General features: G+C 41.6%; 1 protein-coding gene across 16 annotated transcripts in view; it reads left to right on the top strand.

Annotated features, from left to right (window-relative positions):
- Window positions 1–25,263, top strand: part of FGGY (FGGY carbohydrate kinase domain containing) — a 258,281-nt gene that overhangs the window by 133,196 nt on the left and 99,822 nt on the right. For 11 of the 16 annotated variants that reach the window (XR_005702154.1, XM_040072892.2, XM_040072887.2 and 8 more), the window contains 4 exons: window positions 6,469–6,681; window positions 8,927–9,038; window positions 10,806–10,957; window positions 19,979–20,064. Coding sequence is in view for 13 of the 16 variants with exons in the window: in XM_040072892.2 (XP_039928826.1) it covers window positions 6,481–6,681; window positions 8,927–9,038; window positions 10,806–10,957; window positions 19,979–20,064 (551 nt within the window). In the remaining 3 variants the exon portion in view is untranslated. Of the gene's footprint in view, window positions 1–2,497; window positions 2,521–6,468; window positions 6,682–8,926; window positions 9,039–10,805; window positions 10,958–15,291; window positions 15,513–15,697; window positions 15,816–19,978; window positions 20,065–25,263 lie in introns of those variants that run through there. The other 5 variants (XM_040072890.2, XM_040072893.2, XM_040072895.2 and 2 more) reach the window with 5 other exon arrangements.

Genomic DNA, 25,263 nt, shown 5'->3' with positions numbered 1-25,263 from the left:
GCAGCCTCAGCGGGGCCAGGGGGAACCGGGCTGAGCAGTAGCCCCAAGTCTTCTCCAAGCACGTAGTTGCAAGGAGCTCCTGGATCCCTCTGTTGCGAGGCCAGTGTTTTGGGACCTGCCTGAAGCTGGAAATCCCTGGCCAGTTCCATGCTCCTGAGCAGCACCTCTCAGCTGATACTGACACCTTGTTTTCCTACTGCAGCATCTCTGAGCACTTATCTCCACTTGCCCAAAGTGGCCTTGGCCTTATTTCTTGCTGCTTGTTAGTACTGACTACTGCAGTGTGTTCTGGTACTTTTGTTACTGCCACATCCATGAGCACTCAGAGCAAGAAAATGCTTTTTGTCTTACCTGACCATGTAGAGATTGTGAGTTCAGCTCAATACCCGTGGTCCATGGATATCTGCTGTGAGGCCTTTGGGGGTGATTCAGAATGTGATGGAATCATGACTGCACGGAGAAAGTAAATACACAGCAATTGCTTAATGTCTCCTCTAGCTCAGGAACTCAGACACATCAAACAAAACTAGCAGGTGGCACGCTCAGAGCAAACCAAAGATCTTTTTCTTGCACTGTTTACACAGAACTTTATAACTCGTTACCACAGTAGTTTGCAGTTAGAAAAGTTTCCCTGGATTCGGAAAGAGCACAAATTTAGAGAGGAAAAAGCCTTCCAGGTCTGCTAATCCTAAAGATAAAATTTCTGGCTCAGGAAGTGCCCTTACTATAGATAGCAGGAGGAAAGGTGTCCTGGGGAAGTACTGCTGGATGAAAAGGGCAGGCATATGCTTTTCTTACGGCTTCTGCTGTGCGTGGAGGATCCTGGGCTAATTGGACCTTTCATCTGACCCAGCACAGCCATGCTCTGCTCTTTAATCAGGGGCCAGAATGCCATTGCTCCATTTGATCATCAGTACCACAGGCTGTGTGAGCTGAAGACAGGAACTGGAAGCAGAGCAGATAATTCTTCTGTTTTGTACAAACTCTTCTCAAGGAGAATATAGAGAAAACCAACTCTGTTATACATTCAGGAGCTTGGTATTTACTGACACTGGCCATGCTGACATCCTTCTGCTGTTCCTGAGTGAGATAACTATGTAGGTAGTAGAAGAAATAAGAAATAATTTTGGATCTAATTTCTTAGAATAATTTAGTCATTTTCACTTTTCCACTTACTGGTTACACCAGGATAAGCCTGAATACGCCTTGCTTTGTATCAGAGCAGGTGGAAGTAGTTTGGCCTGAAAGTATTTAAAATCCAAAAGATAGAATTAGAGGGCAGAGGGCAGCAATGAAGTAATGACTTTGTCTTGGACACTGAAAGCGAGGGGAAGAAAAAAGATCTGGAGAGACATTACAGCAAATTAGTACGTAGTGAATTATTTATAGAGAGAAAAGGAGATACTAGAAAATAGTAGGACATTTTCAGTCTTGCCTATACTGGGATTTGTTGACACTGCATTACTATGTTAGGGGGACAGTTAGGAAGGTTTTGATGGAATAATCTAAATATTACAGGATTGGAGTCAGGGTTGGATCCTGCTACTGAAATCTTCCACTCTTTGAAGCTGTTTTTCCTTGTAAGATGTGAGAAGGCTTCACAGAATGTACCAGAGAACTGATGAAAGAATCTAGAGGTGTTTGGTTTTCAGTGAAGGAGCATATTTTCCCCAGCTCCATTTTTATTTATTCCAGTTTTGTTACTGTTAACACAGTCCTCACATTCCTAAGACAGAGATCCTGCATGTACGTGTTTCTGTTTGGGGAAGGGAAAAGGGGCGGTGAGGTGTGCTTTTGTTCCTTGTGTTTGTTTTGTTTGCTGTGGGGTAGCTGACAAATAAATGCTTGTTGATAGTTATAGCACAGTCCCTTGGGCATTTAAGGATATTTTCTATATTAGTACTGCCCTTCACCACAGCGTTAGAATTCCCCATCTGCTCCTGCTCTCCCACACAGACATGTGCCTCCTTTCTCTTTCCACATTCAAACAGGAATTGCAGAAGCTGGAAGAGGAATGGGAGTTCACTGTCTTCAAGGAGATACTGCCACTCTACCACCACCATTTGTATTGGTTACTTAAATCCAGCAAGCCAACAAAGTGCTGAATTTCCAGTATAATGTCAAAATGGCTTGTTTTGGTTTATGTCCTTTCTACAACTGAAAAGCAGCTTTTCTTTAGCATGTTTGGATCTTTGTGCACGAAGCTTATGAAGCCTGATTTGAGCCTGTTAATCTTTTTCTTGGTAACCCATAGAAAAGCACAGCTGCACTACTAAAAACACACTGTTTATCCACAATCGCCAGCTCTGGGCAGCCCACAGCGTTCCAAAGATCAAAGTTTAAAACAGACATGCCAGTCCTTCCTAATTCCTTCTGTTTAAGCACACAGCACCACCAAGTCTAAATTGCTGCTGCTGAAAGCCTGTGCTGAGCTCGGGCCTATGTTGGTGTGAGAGTGCAGCCCCTCCTGCACCGTGGCTTTAACAGAAAGGTGCGACCTGGCAGCTCGATAACCGAGAGGTAAAGTGGGACAGATGAGTCTAGCACTGCTCATGAAAAACTCATCTGGTTACTTACTCATTCCTTCTAGATTTAAGCAAATAACGTTAAGGGTTTCTTTTTTTTTTTTTTTTTTTTTTAATATTTTTGTGACTGAGTTTCACCCCTCCTTATTCTTTCTTCATTGCCTATGTGGGAAAACTAACACATTTGTATAAGGATAAACTGGGAAGTCTGTGGTTTCCAGCATGCACATTTTGAATAATATTTATACAGACTATTATTTAATGGGCCATATAAATATTTATAATATGCTGTAGCCTTTTGATCATAAATGCTTGTTTGAAAAGCCATTCTGTCCCTGCTGTGATTTGCAGAGAAAGAGGCCATTGCTGGTTTAGTGCTTGGAGGGAATTTTGGCTTCTTGTCCTGACTTAGCAGTTGCAGCCATGGATTAACACTGTCAAGCTGGACATGCCTTTTAGTCTTACTTTTTTCCACTGGCCCTCTCCTTCTATTTGCAAATTCAAATAATAAGTTGAAAATATGAGGCTTGAATTCTGCAGTGGACAGACAAGGCTGTATTGAAGTTCTGGAGGCCTTTCTTCTTGGCTGCAAGGAGCCAGGCTTCCTGAGTTTAGATACTTCGGGGATTTAGAAGGTACTATCTCCACTGCCTTCCACCCCTTGGAAATCCATGAACATGCATCATCCATGCATAAAATATTTTGGTGCCGTGTTAGGAATATTGTGCTTGATGAACTGACCTGTCTGACTGGACTTTTAGGACATTTTATTTCAGTCATTTTTCTGGTTCAGTTTTCCTCATGATTGTATTGGCTGCAGAAGCTAAGAATCCAGCAGATAAAAAAATCCCCAAACCAATGTTTTATTAGCACAACAGTTTTCTTTTCACATGGCGATGAATGTTGGTGTCCAAATTCCAAAGCAAGAAGCTTGTGCAGGGACCTTCTGCTACCCCTGAACTCCATTAAAGAGTTCCTTCAGCTCTGATTTGGAGCTTCCTCTTGTACCAAAGAAATCTTCTGGAAACATATAGAATGACAACATTCCTCTTTAAAATTCTTATCACTGTACTTTGGCTAAATATTTTCCACCAACTTCTCTGCTGAGTTCTCAAGAAATACCCTGGGGCAGAGTCCATAATTGCTGACACTTATGACCTAGAGATGACAGTGCTTTTTGTGGATGAGGCTGATAAGTAGGTGGCATACCAAGTGTTTGGTATTCCAAAAAAACCCTTGGCATCAAATTATGTTTTTGCAAGCAGATCAGATCCTGTTGCAGGGACACTTTACTTTGAACAGCCTCTGTAACTTCGTGCTTGCTGTTGTTGAAAAAGGATTAATACTTACTTTTAGCCTTTTGTTGTGTGAGATGTTGGGTGCTGCTTTGTGAATCTAGGTGAGCCTTATTCAGAAAGAGACTAGTTAAAATAGGTTTGGGGTTCTTGGTTTCATACTGTCACTTAACTATTTCTTGTTCCCAGGAAAGATTGGCTGTCCTGATTGACAGCAATAAACTGGTGGATGTGCAAAGGCTGATATGCACTGCTCGAGCACATAAACAAACTCTCCTTCCTGCCCAGCCACTCACACAGGCACATCCTGGTTGCTTAGTAAGGAAAAAAATGGAAAGTAAACATTACATGGGCAGATTGGGTTCCAGGTTTCAAATGTTTGTGGGAAGAATCCAATGCAAAGCCATAATTTCAAGTGCTGAGTAGGAGGTACTGTGAGCTTAATTCTCTAACATCTGCTAAGCTTGTTCTCTAAGTAGCAAAAACACATTAATGAGCTAAAATCAAGTCTGCCATACAAGGAAGAGAAATTTGGACTAATATTGTGTGTGCGAGCAGGAGGCAGGATATAAAATACTCCTTTTGCTATTTGTATTTTGTGAAAAGCAAGTAAGAAGGATTTGCCTATGTTTAAAAAAAAAAAAAAAAAAAAGAGAATCTGGTTTGCAGCTTGTGGTTTATTCTCAACTTTTTATGAGTCAGCAGCTAAAGGCAGAGCCGAAATGGGGGAAAAACAGGGAAATTTGTGAGATAGTATCAGGAACAGTATTATGCAATGTCTTTGTAGTAAAATTTCTCACAAGGAACTCGCAGCACCTACAGCCAGCCTTTGGAGCTTTGGGGAGGTGGAGTGCAAAATTAAGAAGTAAATACTGTGTTGAAAAGAATGTCTTAAGAACGCTTTTCCAGCTGAGGGCTAAGCGAGGGAAGCTGAGTGCTGTCACCCCCCAGGTGACAGATGCAGTATTAATCACCCATAGCAGCAGAGTTGTCCTCTCTGGCAGAGGGATTGGCTTTTGTTCCTCTGACCAGGTCACAGAGCCAGGGCCAAGAAAATAAAGCAGGCTTTCTTGCCAATATTCCTAGGTGTTAGACTCATGGCACACCATTATTTTTAGCTGATTGCTCATCGCTTGGACACATGACCTCGCTTAACGAGATTAGTGTGTGTTGCACCTAATCTGCTGGGCAGAACCAGCATGCTGGGAGGCAGCAGCCAGGATTTCCAGCAGGACCACAATATGCTCTTGGAGTTTTTTTCTACTTTCTGACATTATTAGAAGCTGATGATCTGTGCAGCTACTCCGGTGACCTTACACGGTGTGAGCAGAGTGCGGTGTGGTGACTGCTTTGGTTTCTGCCAGGGATGGAAGAACTCCCTTGTGCTGGTCAAGCAAAGAACAAAATCATGGGCCCTGGAGCCAGCAGTGGGGTCTGGGCATGAAGTGCCAGACTGAAGCAGGAAGAAAGGATTGTGTGATAACAGATCTCCACAGACTGACCACATTTCCATGAGCTGTTTAAGGGGTGGGAGGAAGGGAAGCTCAGTTGGTTTCTTAAGCCAAGGTGTTGTTTTAGGCCATTTTCAGTGCAAATGGAGCTTTGTCCTTATTAAGTATTATCCAAAATTGGAGTTTTCTGAGATAGAGGGCTTCTGGTTTTCTTCTCTATTTTACCTGCTGCCTCTAACCTTCAATGATTGTAAATTGGTGATATCCATCAGCAGCAGTGGTTACAAGCCAGCCACGGATGTAAAAGACACCTACATTGTACCACTAGATCTTGACCTGTACTCAATGTTATTATTAAATAAAAAAAGACAAAAAAATATTAATTTGAAATGTGAATGATCATATTCTTTTAATCAGGACTTTCCAAATCATTCCGCCTTTGCCTATGCTCCTCCCTCTAACCACCCCATCTGCCATATACAGAAATTATCCAGGTCACTTCTTTAGGAGAAGTGGGCTGTTTTTAAGTGGAGCCATTTTGACGCTCTGTAAATACCATGTGTTTTAAATGTCAGTTTATCCATTCATTTTCTCAATATCAGAAGCCATGTGTCAGCTGAGTTTCACGTGTTTCAGAGATGTAAAAGGTTCACAGTACCACAAACGTGGTACTTGTCTGATGTTTCAAATACTTCTACCAGCTCTTACTTAGCATTCTCACAGCTTGATTAAAATGGAAATGTTAACTATTAATTAAGAACAAAGTGTGAGAAATAAGGAACAGTGAATTTGTCACTGTATTAAATGTCAAATAGTTAAACTTAATATAGTGAAATAAGCAACTCATTGTGAATAATTAAATCAATTAACTTAACCTCACTTTGTTCTTGTAGGATGTCAGAGTAGGCAGAGATTTCACACCATGCTCTCATGGCTCAACACATTTTCAGAAAATTATTTTCTGAGTCTTTAAAATGGTGTGAATTGATGGTGGAGAACCCTTGAAAACTTAACTTTATTTATTCTTTTTTTTTCCTCTGGGTAACGTGTACCTGACTGTCATGTAATTACTTCATAATTACCAGCGTCACACCACAGGTGGGATGTTTGGCTAGATGGGAGGCAGCAGCTCTTGGCCCGTTTTCCATCAGTCATTTTATCTGCTTTCAAGACCTTTTGTTTCTTTTCCCTCCACAGGTTTTATTAAACATGCCCAGCGAGAAGCAGACTGCAGTGAAATACTACGTTGGAGTTGACGTGGGCTCAGCCAGCGTTCGCGCGGCTCTGGTGGACGGCTTTGGGACGGTGGTGGCACACGCAGAGCGACCCATCCAGGTCTGGGAGCCCCGGCCAGACCACTATGAGCAGTCCTCTGCAGACATCTGGGCTGCCTGCTGCTCTGTCACCAAGGTGGGCAAGGACAAAATGGAGGATCTGTGTTGCAGGTGGCTCTGCAAGCAGGTCTCTTCATGCTGTGCAACTTGTGAGCACCCTTGTGCATTAAAGGTGATGCCTTAAGTTTGAGCTTTCATCTATTTCAGGTTCTGTGCTGCCCAGGGGTGCAGTTCTGAGCTCACATTCAGTGTCAGTCAGCTCTCCTCACAGAGCAGGGACACAAAACAAATCCTTTTCCTGCTGCACACCAAGGACAGCTTTCAGCCCAAAAGCACAAACAATGGTGGACTGAAGGGAGGAACAAGGATGGGACCTCACAACCTGAATCTGTAATTGGACAATTTAACCCCAATATGCAAATAGACCAAAACTTATCAAAGTGTAAGACCTCGTGACTGGTTAGCCATTTATTGACCATTTTAAGTCCACCATGTGTGTAGCCCTGGTCAGGCTCTGTCCTGCCCAAGGTGTATCCTAAAGGCCTTTCAATAAATACCTACTTTATTCACTAGCTCTGTCCAGTCTCTGTTCCAGGTCAGCCTTCCCAAGGCATCAATGGCACCTTGAGGCTGATGCAGCCTCACAAATATCTGCTTTACTGGTGAAGAGTTGAAGGCCAGAGTGAAAAAACTCATACTACGACTGCAAATAGAATGAAAGACCTTTCTTTGTGCTGTTATTGCAGAGGGAGGATTTACCCTTTACCCACTGCTTTCAGGTCTCACATCTGTGAGCTTTGTTTAGCTGGTGTATGCTCTGCCCATGAGATAGTTCTTGGGGGAGTCAAGGTTGCTCAGGACCTCACAGTGCATATATTGAGAGATGTGCATTGGGCAGCTCTGCAGTCATAAAGGGGAATTTATTGTAGAGAAATTGTAATCTGGTTTGTGGATGGCCCCTAAAGTAGCACTTGTTATCCTCATTATAAGAGGATCCAGTGTTATAAGACCAAAATAAATAATAAATGTCTGTGGATAATATCAAGCATAAAACTAGATTAAAATAGACTTTACTACAGGGGAAGATTTTTATCCTCTGATCCAGGGCTCTGCCTGTACATGCTGGAGATAAAGGTAAATTGGAGACCTTGCTTGCTGTGCACACAGAGGCCATTTCATCTTCCTCACTACAGCCCCTGCCTGCTGCATGTTCCAAGGCTGGCTTTTAAAATATTCATGATACGCTTGGTAATTTGCAGATGGACTGTTCACCCATTGTCTTGTTATTGATCAGCCTTTTCAAACATTAATGAGCTTGGCTCTGCAGGAGTGCCCTGAGATGGAGAAGGTGAGTGGATGGAAGGGAAAGAAGGGAGTGACAGGAGTGATAGGGAAGAACAGCTTGACATTAAAGCAGAGCAAATCTTCCTCTGCTTATTTGATTTTTCTTTCTCTGAGTGGCTTTGTACTTGCTCTGGACCTTGTTAAATGCAATCTCTTATATTTAAGCAATAAAATGGTCTCAGAAACTGCAGTTTTACAGAGCCAGTAAGAGACTGGCACTGTGCAAGTCTACTGAAAGTCTTTCCTTATAGTACTAATTAAAATAATGATATTTTTATTGTTGCTGAGAAGTGGCAATTTATTACCAGACTACATTTTAGGTGTCTTGCAACCTCATTTGGCACTTAATCCTTGTGGGTGTTGTGTTTTTTTTTCCAGGGCTGCTGGAAGCCATGAAGTTCAGGCATTCTGAGGCAATGGCTTGGTTTTTTTTTTTTTGAAAAAATTCCAAAAAGTGTGCTATTCACACTCTTGGTAGCTGAGTAAAGGTGTGCATTGCAGAGGTGTTATCATGGCTACAAGTTTTGACCAACTTTAGTTTTGGTACCCTTCAGTATTGCAGGACAAACAAAATACTACCAAAGCAGTTCTGGAAGATTGTTGCTTCCACAGGCAGGAAGTCAGTGAAGTAACTGATGGAAACACTTCATCCTAATCCTGGTCCCTGTTTCACATGCAGTGCAGCTCCAAACTTTAGAAAAGAGAGAAAAATTAACATTGCAGGTTTTCTGCTACCTTTATTTACTGATATTTTTGTGCTTCCTGCTTTTATCCATGACTGTGGATAAAGGCCTCTGAATTTGGATTTGAAACACAAAGAATTTCTGGTAATTTGGTGTGCTTACGATTGAAAGTTTTAAAGAGCACTGAATTTAGGAAATTTCAGAGTTTGAGCTAACTTGTAACTCATTTTGTGTACTCACTAGTTCACATGGCACAGATATATTTGTATTCCTGTGTGTTTTGTCTATTTTCAGGAAGTTGTCTGTGGAGTGGATGCCAGCCAGATCCGAGGGCTCGGGTTTGATGCTACCTGTTCCCTCGTTGTGGTGGATAAACAGTTCCAGCCTTTGGCAGTCAACTGTGAAGGTGGGGCTCCACACAAAGCCTGGTGTTACTGTGGGAGTTTCACCATTGATGCCAGGGAACTTTCCATGTCCTCCAAATGCCAAGTGGTGGGGTTGACCCTTGGAGATGGAGATGACACAAATTCTTTTGTATAAGAGGATTTTTTCCCTCGTTTTACTGCTTTAATTTTACTGCAAAATTAAATCTGAGATGAGAATTACTTACTGTTTGGTTAAATATTTGCCATCCTAAGATGACATCCATTCATCTTGGCTCTGAGAAATTGCTTCTTAGGGAAATCCACGTTCATTTTTCTTTCTGGCCTGTTTTCTTCTCCTTCAGCCTGTACTGATCATGGTGTGTATAAATCCACACTGGCTAAGGGAATGTTAAAAATGTTAGTGTTAGTGTAGTCTAACTGCTCGCTCTGTCATGGAGCTGCAGGCAGGAAGTTCAGTTTGTATATTTTATTACACTGGTGTTCTGTCTTTGTCTAGGACAGTGCAAAACTTCAGAAACAATCTCTGACCTTTTTCTATAAATCTGGGAGATTTCTATTAGTGTTTGGGTAGATGATTCAGAAGACCCACAAGAAGTCTGTGCTGCACTTCTTTGACCCAGTGAATCCCACTTAAGATTAGGTGTGTGCTATATCAGTAGTTACAGAGACATAATCACAATTCTGTATATGTTCCCTTTCTGTTCTCAGATGTGTTTGTCATCTCCTCCTATCCTTCTCAAAAAACCAGCTTTGCCCCCCAAATGTCCTTCTCTAAATTTAGATCAGATTATTTGTTTTTCAGTTTGAGAGTCTCTTATTATCTGTTCAATGCCTAATGATGTCTGAGGCTATTTTGGGTCTACTGAGTCAAATTGAGTTCTCATTTTTTGTGCTGATATCCCCGAGAACTTTGAGTTTACGTGGTGGTGGTGCTAAACAGTGAGACAAGAATTCACTCAATACTGTAATGCTGTGAAGAGTCTTGCCGTGGTGGCAGTTTCACAGTTCTGAGTTGTATTTCAATCCATTTTAGAAATATTGATGTGCCTCACACTTCTGCCTTGTTTTGCACCATGTTTTCAAGATGATGCTTGAGCGGCTGGGGAACGTGCAGTGTACTTAGCCAGAGAGGAATCTGCAGTGTCACCTGGATTACTGTTCCCTCTGTCTGGCAGGTCCTCTGGAGGTTAATTCGGATAAAATGTTCTTTGCTTTTTGTTCTCATTTGTGTCTGATGCAGACCTGCCAAATGCTTTTTCCTTGCACATTCAAAATAAAAGCTTTTCAGCAAATTGTCCCCCTCGAAACAGAATTTTGGAAAGGAATTAGGGTGGTTCTTCTCATAACCATAGTAGATGAAAGAGAAACCCTGTAGCTAATTGAGTTAATTTCATTTCACAACCTAATTGCTCAGATTTTGTAATATTTTTAGGTTTTGGTCACTAAAATGTTCCTTTATATTTTTAACTAAGTATGTGAACTTTGTCACGAAGTTTGGGTTCATTGAATGAAATACAAGAGAACATGATGTTTCACAGTTCTTGGATGCTCCCAAGCCTGACTGGTTTCAGTCAGCATTCTCAGTGCTCAGCATGTCCTAAAGTTGGCTCAGGGGGCTAAAATTTTTTCAGATATCCACTGTGAATTATTAACACAAATAGAATTTTAGTTTTCAGTGTAAAAGTAGAAGTGTGAAACAGTTTAGAGCCTAATAACATACAACAAAGTGAGTTGAGCTGGGGTTAAACCAGAGCTAAAAGAACTCTTTTTTCTGTTTTCCCCCCAAGGACAGAACCAGAGGAATGTGATCATGTGGATGGATCATCGTGCAGCGAGCCAAGTCCAGCGCATCAATGCAACCCAGCACAGGGTTCTGAACTACGTAGGGGGAGCCATGTCTGTGGAAATGCAGCCACCTAAATTGCTCTGGATAAAGGAAGTGAGTGCATTTAACACTCTGGTGCATTTTTACTAATGATTAGTGCGTTGTTAATTCCTGAGAAAAGGATTTCTAAAACAAAACCGTTCAGTCTTAGCGTTGAACGCCAAGGTGTGCAGAGTAAGGTCAGGTTAAAGTTGTGATTTAAACCTTTTGAGGTTCTTTCTTCCTCTTGATTTTGTATAAATGTGTTTGATTTTACTGAAATGGAATGTTCCCTGAGAGAAACATTCCATATGCCTTCCTTATCTAAGATTAGCTATGCATACAAATAGAGGTACAGATAATAAAGGAAGTATCCTGGGATTCAGTTCTGGAGGTGTATTTCCTACTCCAGCTGGGGCCTGGAGTGACAGAGGAGTGCTTTTGAGGCATCCAGAAGTGCAGGGTATGATGGCCTTGGCTGCTGGAAGAGGAACTCTCCACTTCCAGCTTCAGTTTGGTTCTGTCTCATCAGTAGGAATAAACCATGTGTAGAGAGAAAGGTGCCCTGTGTGTAATGTGGAGCTCTACCTCTGTCTCCTGTGTTTAAATCTGGTGTGTTACAGTGACCTATGGCCTCTTAAAAACTGTCAGATCAAAGGAGAGACACTTGCCACTTGAAGTTTTTATAGCCTCCTCCAGCCTGGCTTTTTACATTTGGCCTCAGTGATGCTCACTGTCATTTTAACAAAGCCCAAATGTAAATTACTTGCTGCCAGTTTCAAGCAGCCAAATTCTCCTGTCCTTTCAGACGTGAGACATTATACTGTAACAAGGTGCAGATTGGGGAAAGTCAAAGGAATTAACTGGTAGAAGCAGGTACTGACAGATTAATGATAGTAGAGGGTAATGAATGTTGATAATGAAATATGAGTATCCATCTTCTAGTTCTTCCCTTCTCAAGCTATGAGTATCAGACATCAGTCATTTTATAAATAATAAAATGTAAGCTGTAAAAACATTAAAAGAATCCTTTGCATTTAAAGCGTTTTTATATTGTGAAGTCTGGGATATCAGTACTTGTCTGCTCAGGAAATCCAGATTGTGGGGTGTCCAAATGTGGAGGTGTGAGTCTGCTGTGACCTCAAAGCCCAGTGCCTGATTGCTGTGGTGAGAAGGGGAGAGCTCTGCAGGGCTTGTTCACATGTCCCTTTTCAGCTCCTGACACACCAGTTAAGGAGATTATTGTCCGTAAGAGAGGGTTTTTTACCTCAGTGTCTGCCTGCTGACAATTCCTTCCCCCTGAGTGCTCTGGGCTTGACTCACCATTAAACTGCTTAAGCTTGCCCTGCTTAACTCAGGCACCTCAGCACCCACAGCAGCACCTCAGCTGCTCAGGAGCAGAACAGTTATCCTGGAGTGGGCTGTAATCTGATGAGATTTGGTTAAACCTTTCAGCTCTGGGGAGGTGTGGGATTGAGTGGTTTTACTGCTTCTGTACTCCTTGCAAAGCAGGAGGGGGTAAGGAATTAAATGAAGAGGGAGGGTTTATTTGCAGGCACGGTGATGCATCCTCAGCTTACCTGACATCAGGGCTGTCAGCAAAGGGTCACACTGGCCTCTGACAGCTCAAACTCAGCCTCATGTAATGAAAACATCCTCACTTTTTGCCAAGGGAGGCAAATCTTACAGTAACTTTGAATGTCGGGTTGTTCAGATGAAACCTACAACAGCAGTTTCCACATCTGTTGTTTCTCAGTGGACTATCTTGAACAGGGCTATAAATATAAATAATTTAAGTCTCTTCAGATTCTTTGTTATCAATATTTTGTATATCACTTACCTGTGACACAGGTATTACAGGTATGGTCAGGAAAAATACTTATAGAATGGTATTTAAAGTGTTCTTCCTGTTTTTTGAGTTATATCACCTTTATTTTCTGTGTTTAGTGTATTTCCCAATGGCACAGTGAGATTTTGATCTAGCTCACACACCACAGGGGAAATATACTTTATATTCTGACCACAGGATTATTAAGGTAATGATAGTGCATAAACTGGCAGAAAAGAAGCTTAGTTTTCAAATCCCATGGGAGAATTGCAGGATTAGCAGGTAGAAAGACACATTTTAGTTTTATTCTATCCTTTTCAACTATCTAAGGGCTTTGCAAAGTTGAAACTGAAATTCCCATTGTGCTTCTACTTAATTATGATAACTGGTGTTCAGAAAATGAGTGTACTGTACCTGGTTTGACCTGGTTCCTGCCTGGGAAAGTTTTACACAGCGTGTTCCCCACACTGTGCCTGCCTGTGATCGTGGCTTTGGTCTCTCCAGCTTTCCTGACTGTTGTGTGTAGTGAGATGAGTTTTTTTCCCTTTCCTTCCTTATTCCTTTCTCAATATTCCTCTCTAAAGTTGTCACATACTTGACAGCATCCCAGGAGGTTAAGACAAAAGCAGTGGATTAGGCACATTCTCCTGAGTCTGACCATAATCAAAACTGGCCAAACCAAGATGTGTCCAGAAGCTACTTTGAGCCTTTGTCCCTTCGGTTGGCATCATGTTTCTGGAAAGTTTTTGATCAGAAGGCTTGACATGGCTGCAACACATTCAACACAGGGATGTTTGTAAAGAAAACAGAGCAGAACAAAACCCACAGCTGGACACTTTGCTCAGTCATGCTCCAGGTCAGCCTGTAAACGCTCATATACGAAGAATCACTGTTGACTTTTGCTTTGAATCCTCTGGGCCTTATTTTGAGCTCCCCAGGAATTTAATGTTTCTTCTGTTAAATGTTTTTGCTGTTTTCCCTCTGTACATCTTTGCCTGGGATTGGTGCTGTGCACATTCCACAGCTGCTTGCATTCGTATGGGTTTTGCAGAGAGAGTGCAGTGGGGAAAATACTGCTTTATGTCTGAAGTGAGACAATAAAATAGAAGTTAAATAATAAGGATAAAAGAAATAAAAGATCAAGTTAGGAGATTGCTAGAGGCACTTTTGGAAGGAAGTTATTTAAAACAGTGATACTAAACGATGGTTAGTCTGTTGCACTGAGAGGTTAATTGTGTGTACGTTGTTACCAATGCCTGCTCTCCCTTTCCATGGTGCTGACCTGGGTCTGGAAGGCCACATTAGCAGATACTCTTGTCTCAGGTTTTTCCCCTGAGTTCTCCTGACGGCATTATCTGCAAACCTGATCTCTGTGAGGAAGGGTCTGACATGGTCTAATCAGCAATGCTGGTAAGTTGTGAGAGATTAGGGTGAATCAAAGAAAGAAGTGGAATTTCTGTTGCTTGAAGAATTTTCATCTAAGCAATTAAAAGTATTTCTAGAGAGTACAACTTGGCAAATTTACTGTGAGTTGGTTGGAAATAATGAAAAGGATGGAGAAGGGGTAAGGGACGAAGGTGACTTATAAGACAGTGTGAGAGGGACTTTGGACAAGGGCCTGGAGTGTCAGGACAAGGGGGAATGGTTTCAAACTGACAGAGGGCAGGGTTCAATTGGAAGAAATGTTTCCCTGTGAGGGTGCTGAGGCTGTGAACCAGGCTTCCCTGAGAAGCTGTGGCTGCCCCATCCCTGGAAGTATCCAAGGCCTGGAGGGGCTTGGAGCAGCCTGGAATAGTGGAAGGTGTCCCAGCCCATGACAGGGGGTGGAACTGGATGAGCTTTAAGATCCCTTCCAAGCCAAACCAGTCTGGGATTCAATAATGACCTAACTGTGCTTTTCCATTTCCACCACCTTGTTCCTGGAACTGAAGCTGCAGATGACCTCAACTCAGTAAGAGGAATGAGCTGGCACCACTGTACAAGAAGCAGATACTGGTCCTTATCTCTTGTGGCTTTCTTCTTCCTCTCCCCTTGTATTTATCTGGGGAGGGTTGCTGTTGAGGGGTGTTCCAAGTCACAAGTTACTCTCATCTGCTTCTTTTTGACTTCCTTTTCCATATAATGTTTTCTCTTTAGCATTTCATCTCCTTACACAGCATAGAGATGAAACTAGGGGCTTCAGGGTATATTCTCTTCTCCCAGCTCTTCATCTCTATTCCATTTTGAGTTTGAATTAAAAACCTAGATTTTAAAGGCCATAATAGGCTTTTTGAGATCTTCTATTTGATTTGTATTTGCTTACATTCAGTTCAGTTTGATTGGGGCTGAATCATTTTACCCTCTGGCACCTCTTAGTTAGCATCCATGAAATTAATTGGTTGATCTTGATGCTTTTGATTGCAGATAGGTGTTCCTATAGCAAAGTCATCCCTGCAAGTGGAGTTTGTGTGTTGGGCACAGCTGCCGGCAGTAAATGATCAGCTGAATGCAGCTACTGTGAGGCCTGTGGGGTACTCTGGTTAAAGTGTGCACATCTGTGGCTCACTTAGGAATGGCATTGTATTTTTCTGCCTGCGTGGATCGTGTGTGGTGATAGGGTGCAGTGTTAAATGCAAAACCAAACAAATACAGGATTTTTTTACAGAGCTCGCTTCTGTGCGTGCAGCCACGTTTGACTTTTGAATGTGGTCATGTGAATTAAGAACATCAACTGTAAGTGAAAGTGAAATGAAGGATCCTTTGACAAATATTTAGAAACTAGCTGAAAGATGGTTCTGACAAAGTCTTCCTGAAGCCAGTAAGGTAAATTTGAATATAACTTTCACTAAAAAGGAAAGTATTTCCTGGTTGTTGGTTCTTTTAATATAGCCAGTTAAATTCACTCCTTTTGCTGTTATTTATTTAGACTTTGTTATTTACAACTTTCTTACAAAGCATTATTGCAATAATTTTTTACTTCTGTAGTTGTAGGTATGTTTTTGTGCCGTTTACCAAGCAGATTCTGTAATTTTGGTGACTTTGGCTAAACAAATTGGATGTTCACTGCCTGACTGAGTGCCTAGGTAGTTCTGGGAGGTATCAGATGCCTGCATGTGAGCTGAAAATGTGAGTGAATAACTGCTTCACTTGGTAATTATATTGCTCTAGGAGTTTGTCAGTACAACACAATTTTACAGATATTGATGCTGTGGTAAACCAGTGTTAGAGCAGTGAGAACACAGCAATGCAAGAAATGCAGGGAAGGGTTGTCCAGCTCCAGAATTAGCCTATTAGTATTTTTTTATTCCTAGAGATAGCAGAAGAAAAAAAATGTTGTTTACTAATTTCTAGCTGAAAATGTTGTTGTAGCTTGTGCCAAAATGAAAGGATGCATGTTATGTTTTTCTCATACTAATGACAATACAAACCAGCTATTTCTAAAAAATACTAGTCCCATTAAATCAGAGATGCTGAACTTTATTGTTTATTTTAAGTGGGTGGGGGATATTGGACTGGGGGTAGCTATTTTCTTGGTAACTGCCTCCAAATTAAGTGCAGTCTTCTCTATTCTGTTTTCACAACTCTGCTCTTAATTTCATGTTTAAGAGTGAAGAAGACCCTCCCTTTATGAAAAAAACCCCAAACCATGGAATGACTGTTTAGCGTATCATTTCTCTGCCATTGATAACTAAAATCAATAGTCAGGGGGTTTTTTTTTTCAGCAGTCAGTGATCTCCCTGTACATTCCAGTTCACATCCTCAGTTAGAGCTGCTCTTTGATCCCTCATCCTTCTTCTTCCTGTACACCAGTGACTTGAAGCTACCAGTGGGATCATTTGCAGAAACAATTAGAACTCTCTTTCCCTGGCAATGGGGGGAAGGATAGTGGATGTAGTGGCATTAGCTTGGCAGCAGCTCCTGTGCTGGTGCATGTCTTCTTCACTGCTTGCTGCCCTTGCAGCTGGCTTTTTTGTCTGGTTGAATGTGACTGAATATTTTTCCATTAAAATGAATAATAAATTCTGTGTTAAATGAGAATGACTCCAGGCTGTTGAGTTTGGAACTGAACTCTTGTTTAGAATTGTTTATAAATGTTTCAACACTCTGTGTTATCACAATCCATACACAGTGCAGACACACACATGCATTAAGTTGTACTTCAGTCTGGTTTTCAGCTGCACTTGCTGATCAGGCAGAAGTTCCATTTAGGAACAGCACTCACACCTGGGAGATTTGAAGCACCTGCACCTCTGAGCCTGTCCTGCTTGGGCTGCCTCCCCCGTGTTCCCCCTCTCCTCTGCAGTGGGGTAAGGCTCTCAGCAGGCACACACTGTCCTCCCTGCCTTGTTCCAGCTTCTCCTGCTCTGTTTCCCTGTGCCTGCTCTGTCCCTCTGCAGCCCTTTCTGGCCTGGGCTCTGTGGTGCCTCAGGATGCCTCAGGGATTTAAGGATGCTGCACCAGTGTCTGGGTGGTGCAGGCAGTTTTCTCCCCCTTCAGCAGCAGCCTTACTCCAAGAGTTTACTTTGCAAACCCCTCCTCTCCCCCTGCCCTAGTTCCTGACTGATAATTCAGTCAGTTAATCTTTCACCAGACAGAGTGCAAGTTGTGTCAGAATTGATCACTTTGCAGCCATGGCTCTGACAAGGATGGGATTTCTGCTCATGGCCTATCTTGGGTGTCTGGGAACAGCTCTATCACATGGCTTGGCATCCAGTGTGAAGTGTGGGAGATCCAAGTTGTAAATCCTTGCTTTGAGTTGGAGCAGGGCATGGGACATGAGTTTTTAGATCTCTGAGAGTGTGTGCATTAAGTATTCCATTGTTCCCTTTCTTCCTTTCATACAATGTGCATTTGTTTTCTGTAATTTAGAAAAAGACACCCTATGTGTGTATTTTCAGTGCAATTAAGACATCCCTCATTTTCCCTTCTTGCCTAGGAAGATTAAAATACATTGCACTAATAATTCTTAAACTCTTTGACTCCAAGTATTTGGGATTTCCTGTAACAATCTCAAAGCATTATTCTGTGGAGGTGTAGCTGTTAAAGCAACCCAAAGCAATCAGGGAGAGAGAGATGAAGAAAGGGCACCCCATAAGTACCTCTGGAAAGCAGAAAGTTTGTGAGTTTGGAGGATGAGTTGCAGGATGTGAATACAGCATTGGGAACGTTCCTGGATCGTTTCCACAATCCTTTTAATGTGGTCACAGACTCCTGACTGGGTGAAAATAAATTTGAATTAACTTCAGTGAGTGTCGAAAACATGGAGACTTTAAATTTGTTTGGAAAAAGCATCAGGGCATGCTATGATTTTTTTTTTTTTTTTTTTTTTGTCGACTGTGCTAATTAGTGATGACACAGCATCAAGATGGCAAAAAATGAATCATTTGGATGTTCATGAAACAAAGTATTTTGAGTGTCACTAACTTGTGGCTTTTGGGAATTCTTGAAGTAATAGAATAAGGATCCAAGGGGTATATTTGATGAAACAGATTTATTTGAAGAGGACAGTTATTCTTAACTCAGTTTCTTTTCTGAGGAAAGCAACAGCCAGACTACTCCTGTTGCTTCTTGAAGGCTCTCAGGTGTGTTAACAACATGTAATGGCTTTTATTATCAAGATAATCAGGCTGAACGATCTTTGGGCTAAACTATGGGGAACCTTGGCATTCATATAGGAAGTTAAAGTTGATGTGAGTAGCAACCACATATCTGGGGGTGAGCTAAAGTTGTAATCAGAGCATTTCTTTTTTGAACTCAATAGAAACCCAGCAACTTTTAGAACCTTTTCAAGATCTAAACTTAAAAAAGTTTTAAGACAGATTCTTGGCATGACCCAAAACGAAACAAAATTTTTCTTTTTTGTACTTACTTGGTTGCACCTTAGTTTCTCGAATTCATAGATTCCATTTCAGCAACTTTCTGGACTTGTAAGATTTTGGCTTGACATAACAGAGTATCTAAATTATGTTATAGATTCAGAGAATCACAGGATGATTTGGGTTGGAAGGGACCTTAAAGCCCGTCTCATTCCACCCCCCTGCCATGGGCAGGGACACCTCCCACTATCCCAGGTTGCTCCAAGCCCTGTCCAGCCTGGCCTTGATCACTCCCAGGGATGGGGCAGCCACAGCTTCTCTGGACAACCTGTGCCAGGGCCTCAGCACCCTCACAGGGAAGAATTTCAAGAGCCAAATATTATTTCTCTAAAATGGAATCATGTTCTCTTTTACTTCGGCCTCTACATTCCTTGACGCTGCATGGAATTAATTTCTGTTCCAGAAAGACCCCAGCAAGGACTTGTGTTTCTAGTGCAGGAGCTAATCTTAAGTGAGAAAACTTTGCACTTTTCAATTATTTAAGAAGCTGGTGGAGGTTTTTCCAGCAATCTTATCTTCCCACGGAAGTTTGAATTGTGACCCTTGTGGGCTTTTGTTTAGTTTTGATATTCTCTCCTCATTTTAATGTGCTGAGGTCAGAGGTGACCACTGGGATTGCTTTGCAGGACAGCGATGCTCGCTCTCTGTCACACTGGAATACAACATTACTCCTGGGAAAACTTTCTTCCCTTTCATCATGGTCTGATACCTGTGGGTGGTGTGGAGATTGTGTTTGTGGAAAAGTAATTTTGAGAAGTGCTATCATCAGCTGAAATCAGTCTGAGCTTTGGAGATGGAAACGAGGAGTAGAGCCTGGCCCAGGTGATGTGACCAGCCTTTTCTGAGAGTCTTCTCGCTTTCTGGACCAGAGAACAATGGTGGAAGCTCCTTGTAAATGATCTGTCCTGATAGAAGAGTTTTTTAGGAGTTTGGGAACGTCATGTGGCTTTTCAGAAAGCTGCAAGCTTTGTTTCGGCACTCACAGATCACTTTGTTTTCTTACTATGCTTGTAATTAACAAATATTACATTTTAAACATTTTTAAATTTTAGATGGCTTATTTTAGGAAATAGAAAATTTTTCAGGCAAAAGTTTTTTGATAAAGTTGTTGACTTTGAAGCTGGTCTGACATTGAGCAGCTGATGGGGAGCAGAGACACCCCAGGTAATCGATCTGAAACTTGTGCCTCCATGAGCTTTTCTTGGGGGACTTTGCTTATGATCAGTGTGTGCTGGGGGAAAGGCTCAGCTCTCCAGGCAGTAAATCAGAGAGAAGAGCTGACTGGATGAACAGAACTATGAGTCTGAAAAAATTGTCATTTTTACCTAAATATCAGGATTTTAATTGCATTAAAATAAGGACATGACCATGCCTGACCTCTAATATCTGCCTTTCTAAACATGTTTTTATTAGAACTTGCCAGAATCGTGGGAGAAGGTTGGCTACTTCTTTGATCTTCCGGATTTCTTATCTTGGAAAGCCACAGGTGTCACTGCAAGGTATGTTAATTATAACAAGATGATTTTGTCTATTTTCTTATGTACATTTCTGCTTTAATTCATTCTGACTGGACCTGCTGTTATGTACATCTGTCTGTAATTCAGCCAGCCCCAAAACATCTTGAACCTATCTCCTGCCTCCATCGTGCATTCCTGAACACAGTTGTTCCTGGGAGCAGTGGAATTCACAGATCCAGTGTGTTGCTGCAAAATGTCATTTTGGAGCATAAATATGATTGCTGGAGTTCCTGTGAAGTACACTTCCAGTAATTCTTTGAAATCTATTTTTGTTGACAAATTTATTTGCTTTTTTGAGAGTTGGAAATACGTACTTCTTTGCCATGCAGGAGGGGTCTGGTAAAATCTGATTTTAAATGGTCACTTCACTGTAAAGCATGGCAGCTGTGCTGCTCCCCAAAAGCACCCTGGAATCCTTGCTGAGTAGTTAAACAAAACCCTCTGAGAGAACCCCTTCAAAATCTGGATTAAAGTGACCAACACAGGTGAAGGGCATTTGCAGACCCTTTTGAGAGGTGAGGGCCAGTATTATTTATTCAAAGTCATGCCCAATTCAGTGCAGCTCACAGTTATTTCCACTGCAGTTTGTGGAGTGGAATCTGTGCAAAATGTAGTCTCAGATGAAAACTGGCCACAGGATAGTTTTAGTCTCTCTGGAAATGAAGATATCTTCCCATCAGCTACAGTTCATTTTGTTTGAGTGCTCTATTTCTCCCTCGTTAGCTTTCCTGACTGACAGCTACTGTTAGAGCATTGTATATTATATATTCCTTGCATTATACAGCAGGGAAGTGCTATGATTGACTTAAAAAAGGCAAAAAGAGGAGTTGTGCAAGGACTTGCCAGATGATATTTGATAAATGGTGTCTTAAATCTTTTTCCTTTGGACTTCCAGTCAGATTTTGCTGTCTAACTCTGAATTATGTAACAGAAGAACAACTCCCACCCCACAGATCTTGCAGTCTAAACAGTCCTGTCAGCTGACCCAACTCTACCTTCAAGAGGATAAACCCCAGGCTCCCAGATGATATTCCAGGGTCTCATCTTGTGAAAGTACTCAAGATTTTGATTAGCACCCTTTGGTCAGGGCATGAGGTGGGGGAGGCTCTGAGAAAGGAGGGCACAGTGATCCTGACAGCTCCATGGTCCTGGCTTTGGTTTTGTGTCCTTGGCTGCAATTTCCTGGAGGTGAAGCAGAAAATCTCTCTGGGGGAAAGAAAAAAAAGAAGAGAGAAAGTATTACAGCAGACTATATTTGAAAGTAGAGATGGCTGAATTTAGACTGGCAAGTTCATTTCCTTTAATTTCCTTAGCAAGGACAATGTGATTACTCAAAATCTTTTAATTGTGTTGATGAATGTTGTAAGGGAGAAAGGAATGTTGGGAAAAGACTCTCTGGGTAAAATATTCCCTCACACTTTGGTTGAGAATCTTCTATTTTGAATAAAATAGCTCCTTGTACATCTTTCATTGCTGTCTTTAGTGTGCTCCCCAAAATCAAGCCCATTGTTTTGGCTCTAGTGGATTGTCTTGTAGGTTAACAAAGAAGGAAGAAAAAGACAGGAGAATAAGGATAAGAAGCATTTTGCTGGAATAAAACCCTATTTTTTTCCCCTTTCTCTACTTTACCCCATGTTCACCTGTTTTCTGAGAATTTTCTTGTAGTTTGGTGAAGTCAAGTAATTTGTCTTGCATATGCTCATAACACAGAGGAAGTATGAATTTATCAAGTATGAGATTACTACCTCTTAGCACCCTTTCTGCCTTTGAGCACAAAGGAGTCTATTCACAGGGCAAGACACAGTGTTAGTCACTGTGAATCATACAGAACTTGGCTTTGATAAAAGAAGGATTTATTTTTTCTTAATTTGTTTTGGTGATGGGGATTTTACCAACCTAAATGCAATTCTGAAGGCACTTTTATAGCAAAGACCTTGCTTCTTTAAGTTTTTAAGGGTCTCTTTAAAACATTCTGTATGTATTTGACATTTAGAAATTACGTAAAGTCTTTTTGCCTTCAGTGAGGTCACTGTGCACAAAGTTAAGTAGTGTGTGAGATCAGAGTTTGACGTATTTGAAAAGCAGTTCTTGATGTGTGTTTTTAAGTACGAAATCCTGTGTTTCACCTTTCATTCTGCTGGCTTGAACTGCCTTGTTGCCAAGGTCTTTTTTTCCAGTGGACCTATAATAAATAATAAATGTTTCTTACCTCTGAGGTGGAGGCTCACACATCTTCTAGGATGTTTTACCTCCTGGCTTTGAAATTGCTCTGTATCTCACTGAACAACATCCACTCATCAGTTGCAAAGGATGAGTTCCAAATTTTTGATTCCCATTGTTCTTGGAAAGCTGTTGCCTGTAATGCACCATATTTAAGATAGTTACATTTTGTTATTTCTGCTTTGGGTTGATGAACGACCATTGACTTGTCCTGAACGATCCAGGCAGCTGACTCTTCTGCATTAAAAACAAATGTTACTGAAACAGCTCTTTAGTTCAAAAATTTAAACCTAGAACTTCTCAGCTTTGCCCCCCAAGGCCACAATGACGATTGTTGGTTTTGCCACTTGAATACTCAGTTGTCTTCTCCCAGCAATGCTGTGGTGGAGAGGAAGAGCTGTGACAGACACTCAGTAGTGCTTTTCAGAGGCTCAGCCCTTCTGCTCGTGCTGAGTGTGATTCACTGCTCTCCCTCCCCCTCCAGAACCTCTGGGAACCTTTCCTTTCTATGGTACTTTGGGTACAGCTATCTGAATAAAATCGAAACTCCTCTCTGGTTTGGTTACAGGCTCCTGTGTTATGGATGGGGAATTCTTACCAGAGGTGCACATCTGCAATCTTAGTGGGTTTCTGGAGTCTCGTGAGGGATTACGTTGTAGATAGGAATAGAGCTGAGGTGTTAAACTGGGTGGAATCCACACACAGATTTCTCAAAGGTCATGTGTGTTTAGACCCAGAATTCTGCTTCAGGGCCATTTCCAATCACAGGCAACTCACTCACTGCAAAATGAGCTGGTGTGTGCTGGAATTTAAGATGAATTTTAACAAAAGAGAAGTTAGACTTCTGAAGGAGATTTGGAAGTGTAGGGAATAATGTCACACTGACATTATTGAGATAGAGGATGTCCAGCATTGTGCTACAAGCCACCTCCCAAAATGACCAAAAAAGGATGGAATAAATTGAATATTTATGCAGATTTTTATTTCATATTATTATACTCTAGACATATTAATATCTACGGAAAGTAATGAGCTATCTAACAGAGACTTCATCTCATCTGTGAATTTGTCCCAAATAATTTCTTGTGAAAATACTTGTCTTCAGTATTCAGCTGCTTGCCATCATGACATGGGAAAGAGTGGAACAGATGTTTCATATACTTCACTTTTCTAAATTATCTCCTTCCAACAGAACTCAGGATCATGGGTTTCTCAGTTTTATAAGAAAGAAATTCATACTGTTTATGGTAGTGATGGACTGCAAAGTGAAATGCAAATGCTTATAGTTGGTAAAAAGCATTTCTGAGAAGCACATGACTAATACTTGTCTGTATCTCTGTGAGAGAGGGTGATCTCTCTTTAGTATACAGTCTATTTTCAACAGAAAGACACTTGACAAATTGTTTTCTTTCATTTATGAGTTCCTTGGCTTGTGCATGTTTAAGTAGCTGCCTCTTTTATGTTAAGCAGTGATTGAGTCCTTAAAGTTTATTTGTAACCTGTTTTGAGTAGCTGAGGGCTCGAGATGGCTCCATGGCACTGATAGACTTCCAGAGAACTCCCTGGACATTGTCAGGGTTGATACAGAGTCCACTGGGTTGAACAGGAGTAGAGTCTGGTCCTTGGTTGAATTATAGTGAGGGAAGCTTGCAATAAAAGAGTAAAGCCAGGGAGGTGTTCTAGAATCCAGGAATCTGGATTCAGATCTCTGCTCTGTGATTTGGAGAACTGAATTATATCTGTGTCTTTGGAGGTGTTCAGGCAGCTGAATATGAGTGGGGATTTGATGTTTGTTCATCCCTGTGTTTGTTCTTCATCTGTTAAACTGATGCATCCACACACCCTTGAGAGGTTGCTTACTTTTACCGCTGTGAGGTCTCTCGTGGCTGTGCCAGTGCAGCCCTCACCAAATATTTTATCCAGAACAGGCTGGAAACTTTGAGGAGGGAGAGTGCTTTTAGAAGAGGAGCTTACGTTTAGAGGCGCTGTTGAAAAAAAACAAACCAGAGCGAGTTAAACGATTATCTCAAGGGTGTCTGTGTCTTTTTCAAGGATTGGGCAATCCTTTCAGAGAGATGTGGTAACTGCAGCAGCACAGACACCACTTTTTGGGGCCAGCTGCCCTTCCCTTCCTTCCTAGCCCTGCCATGACTAATGGATACCCTTTGGCTGGGATCTGGTGCTTGGCTTCGTGTTGATGTTTTGTGCCTGCTTCAAAAGACGCCTGGTCTAAGAACCAGGCCTTGTCTCTGGGAAGAAGGGGCCTAGGGAATATTGCAGAAAGCTTTTGTGATTAGTGCTGAGCCCATGGGGCAGTGACAGTATCCTGAATTGCACTCGGGTGTTGTGTCCTGTTTATGAAATGAAACCCAAGAGTTCAGACGCGCAGACTTGTTTAGAGAAGTCTCTGGAGGAGAGAGAATTATCTTGAAAGGCTTTTTGGGAGGGGAGGAATGGTGTTTTTGTGGATTGGACAAAGTACCATGAATTTCTTGTCGTGGAGCCAAAAGCAAGTGTCCCTGTGATGGTATGTTTGCCAAATGAGAGAATTCTACTGCTATCAGGCTTTCAATAAATTCAAAACATGTCCTTTGGAGACTGGTGACACACAGACTGATCCAGAAAATAGGAAATGTGTAGCTGGAAAAGTTATCAGGACGGTGAAGGGCAGGTGCAGTGTGGGCCATTACTGTTATATTTTTTATTTTTTATTTTTTTTTTATTTAAAAACTATATGTCCTTGAGTCTACCAACTAATCTGAAAGAGTTCTGTGTGCTAAAGAAGAAAATCGTCAGCAGGTCTCCTTAATGTTAGCCAGGAAGCACACAGGCAAACAGGAAGCTTTAGCTATTGTTATTGTACAAGTGCCCTTTACAAAATATTAGCAAAAGAAGCTTAATGTGTTTTCCACAAGAACAGGAGCCCTTCAGAGTGTCTCACTCTATCTGCCCACTGAAGAA

The sequence above is a fragment of the Hirundo rustica genome, chromosome 9 (assembly GCF_015227805.2).
Source record: "Hirundo rustica isolate bHirRus1 chromosome 9, bHirRus1.pri.v3, whole genome shotgun sequence".
Taxonomy (NCBI): Eukaryota; Metazoa; Chordata; class Aves; order Passeriformes; family Hirundinidae; genus Hirundo; species Hirundo rustica.
Note: the sequence above shows the minus strand (reverse complement) of the source record. Positions and strands in the feature narration are given on the sequence as shown.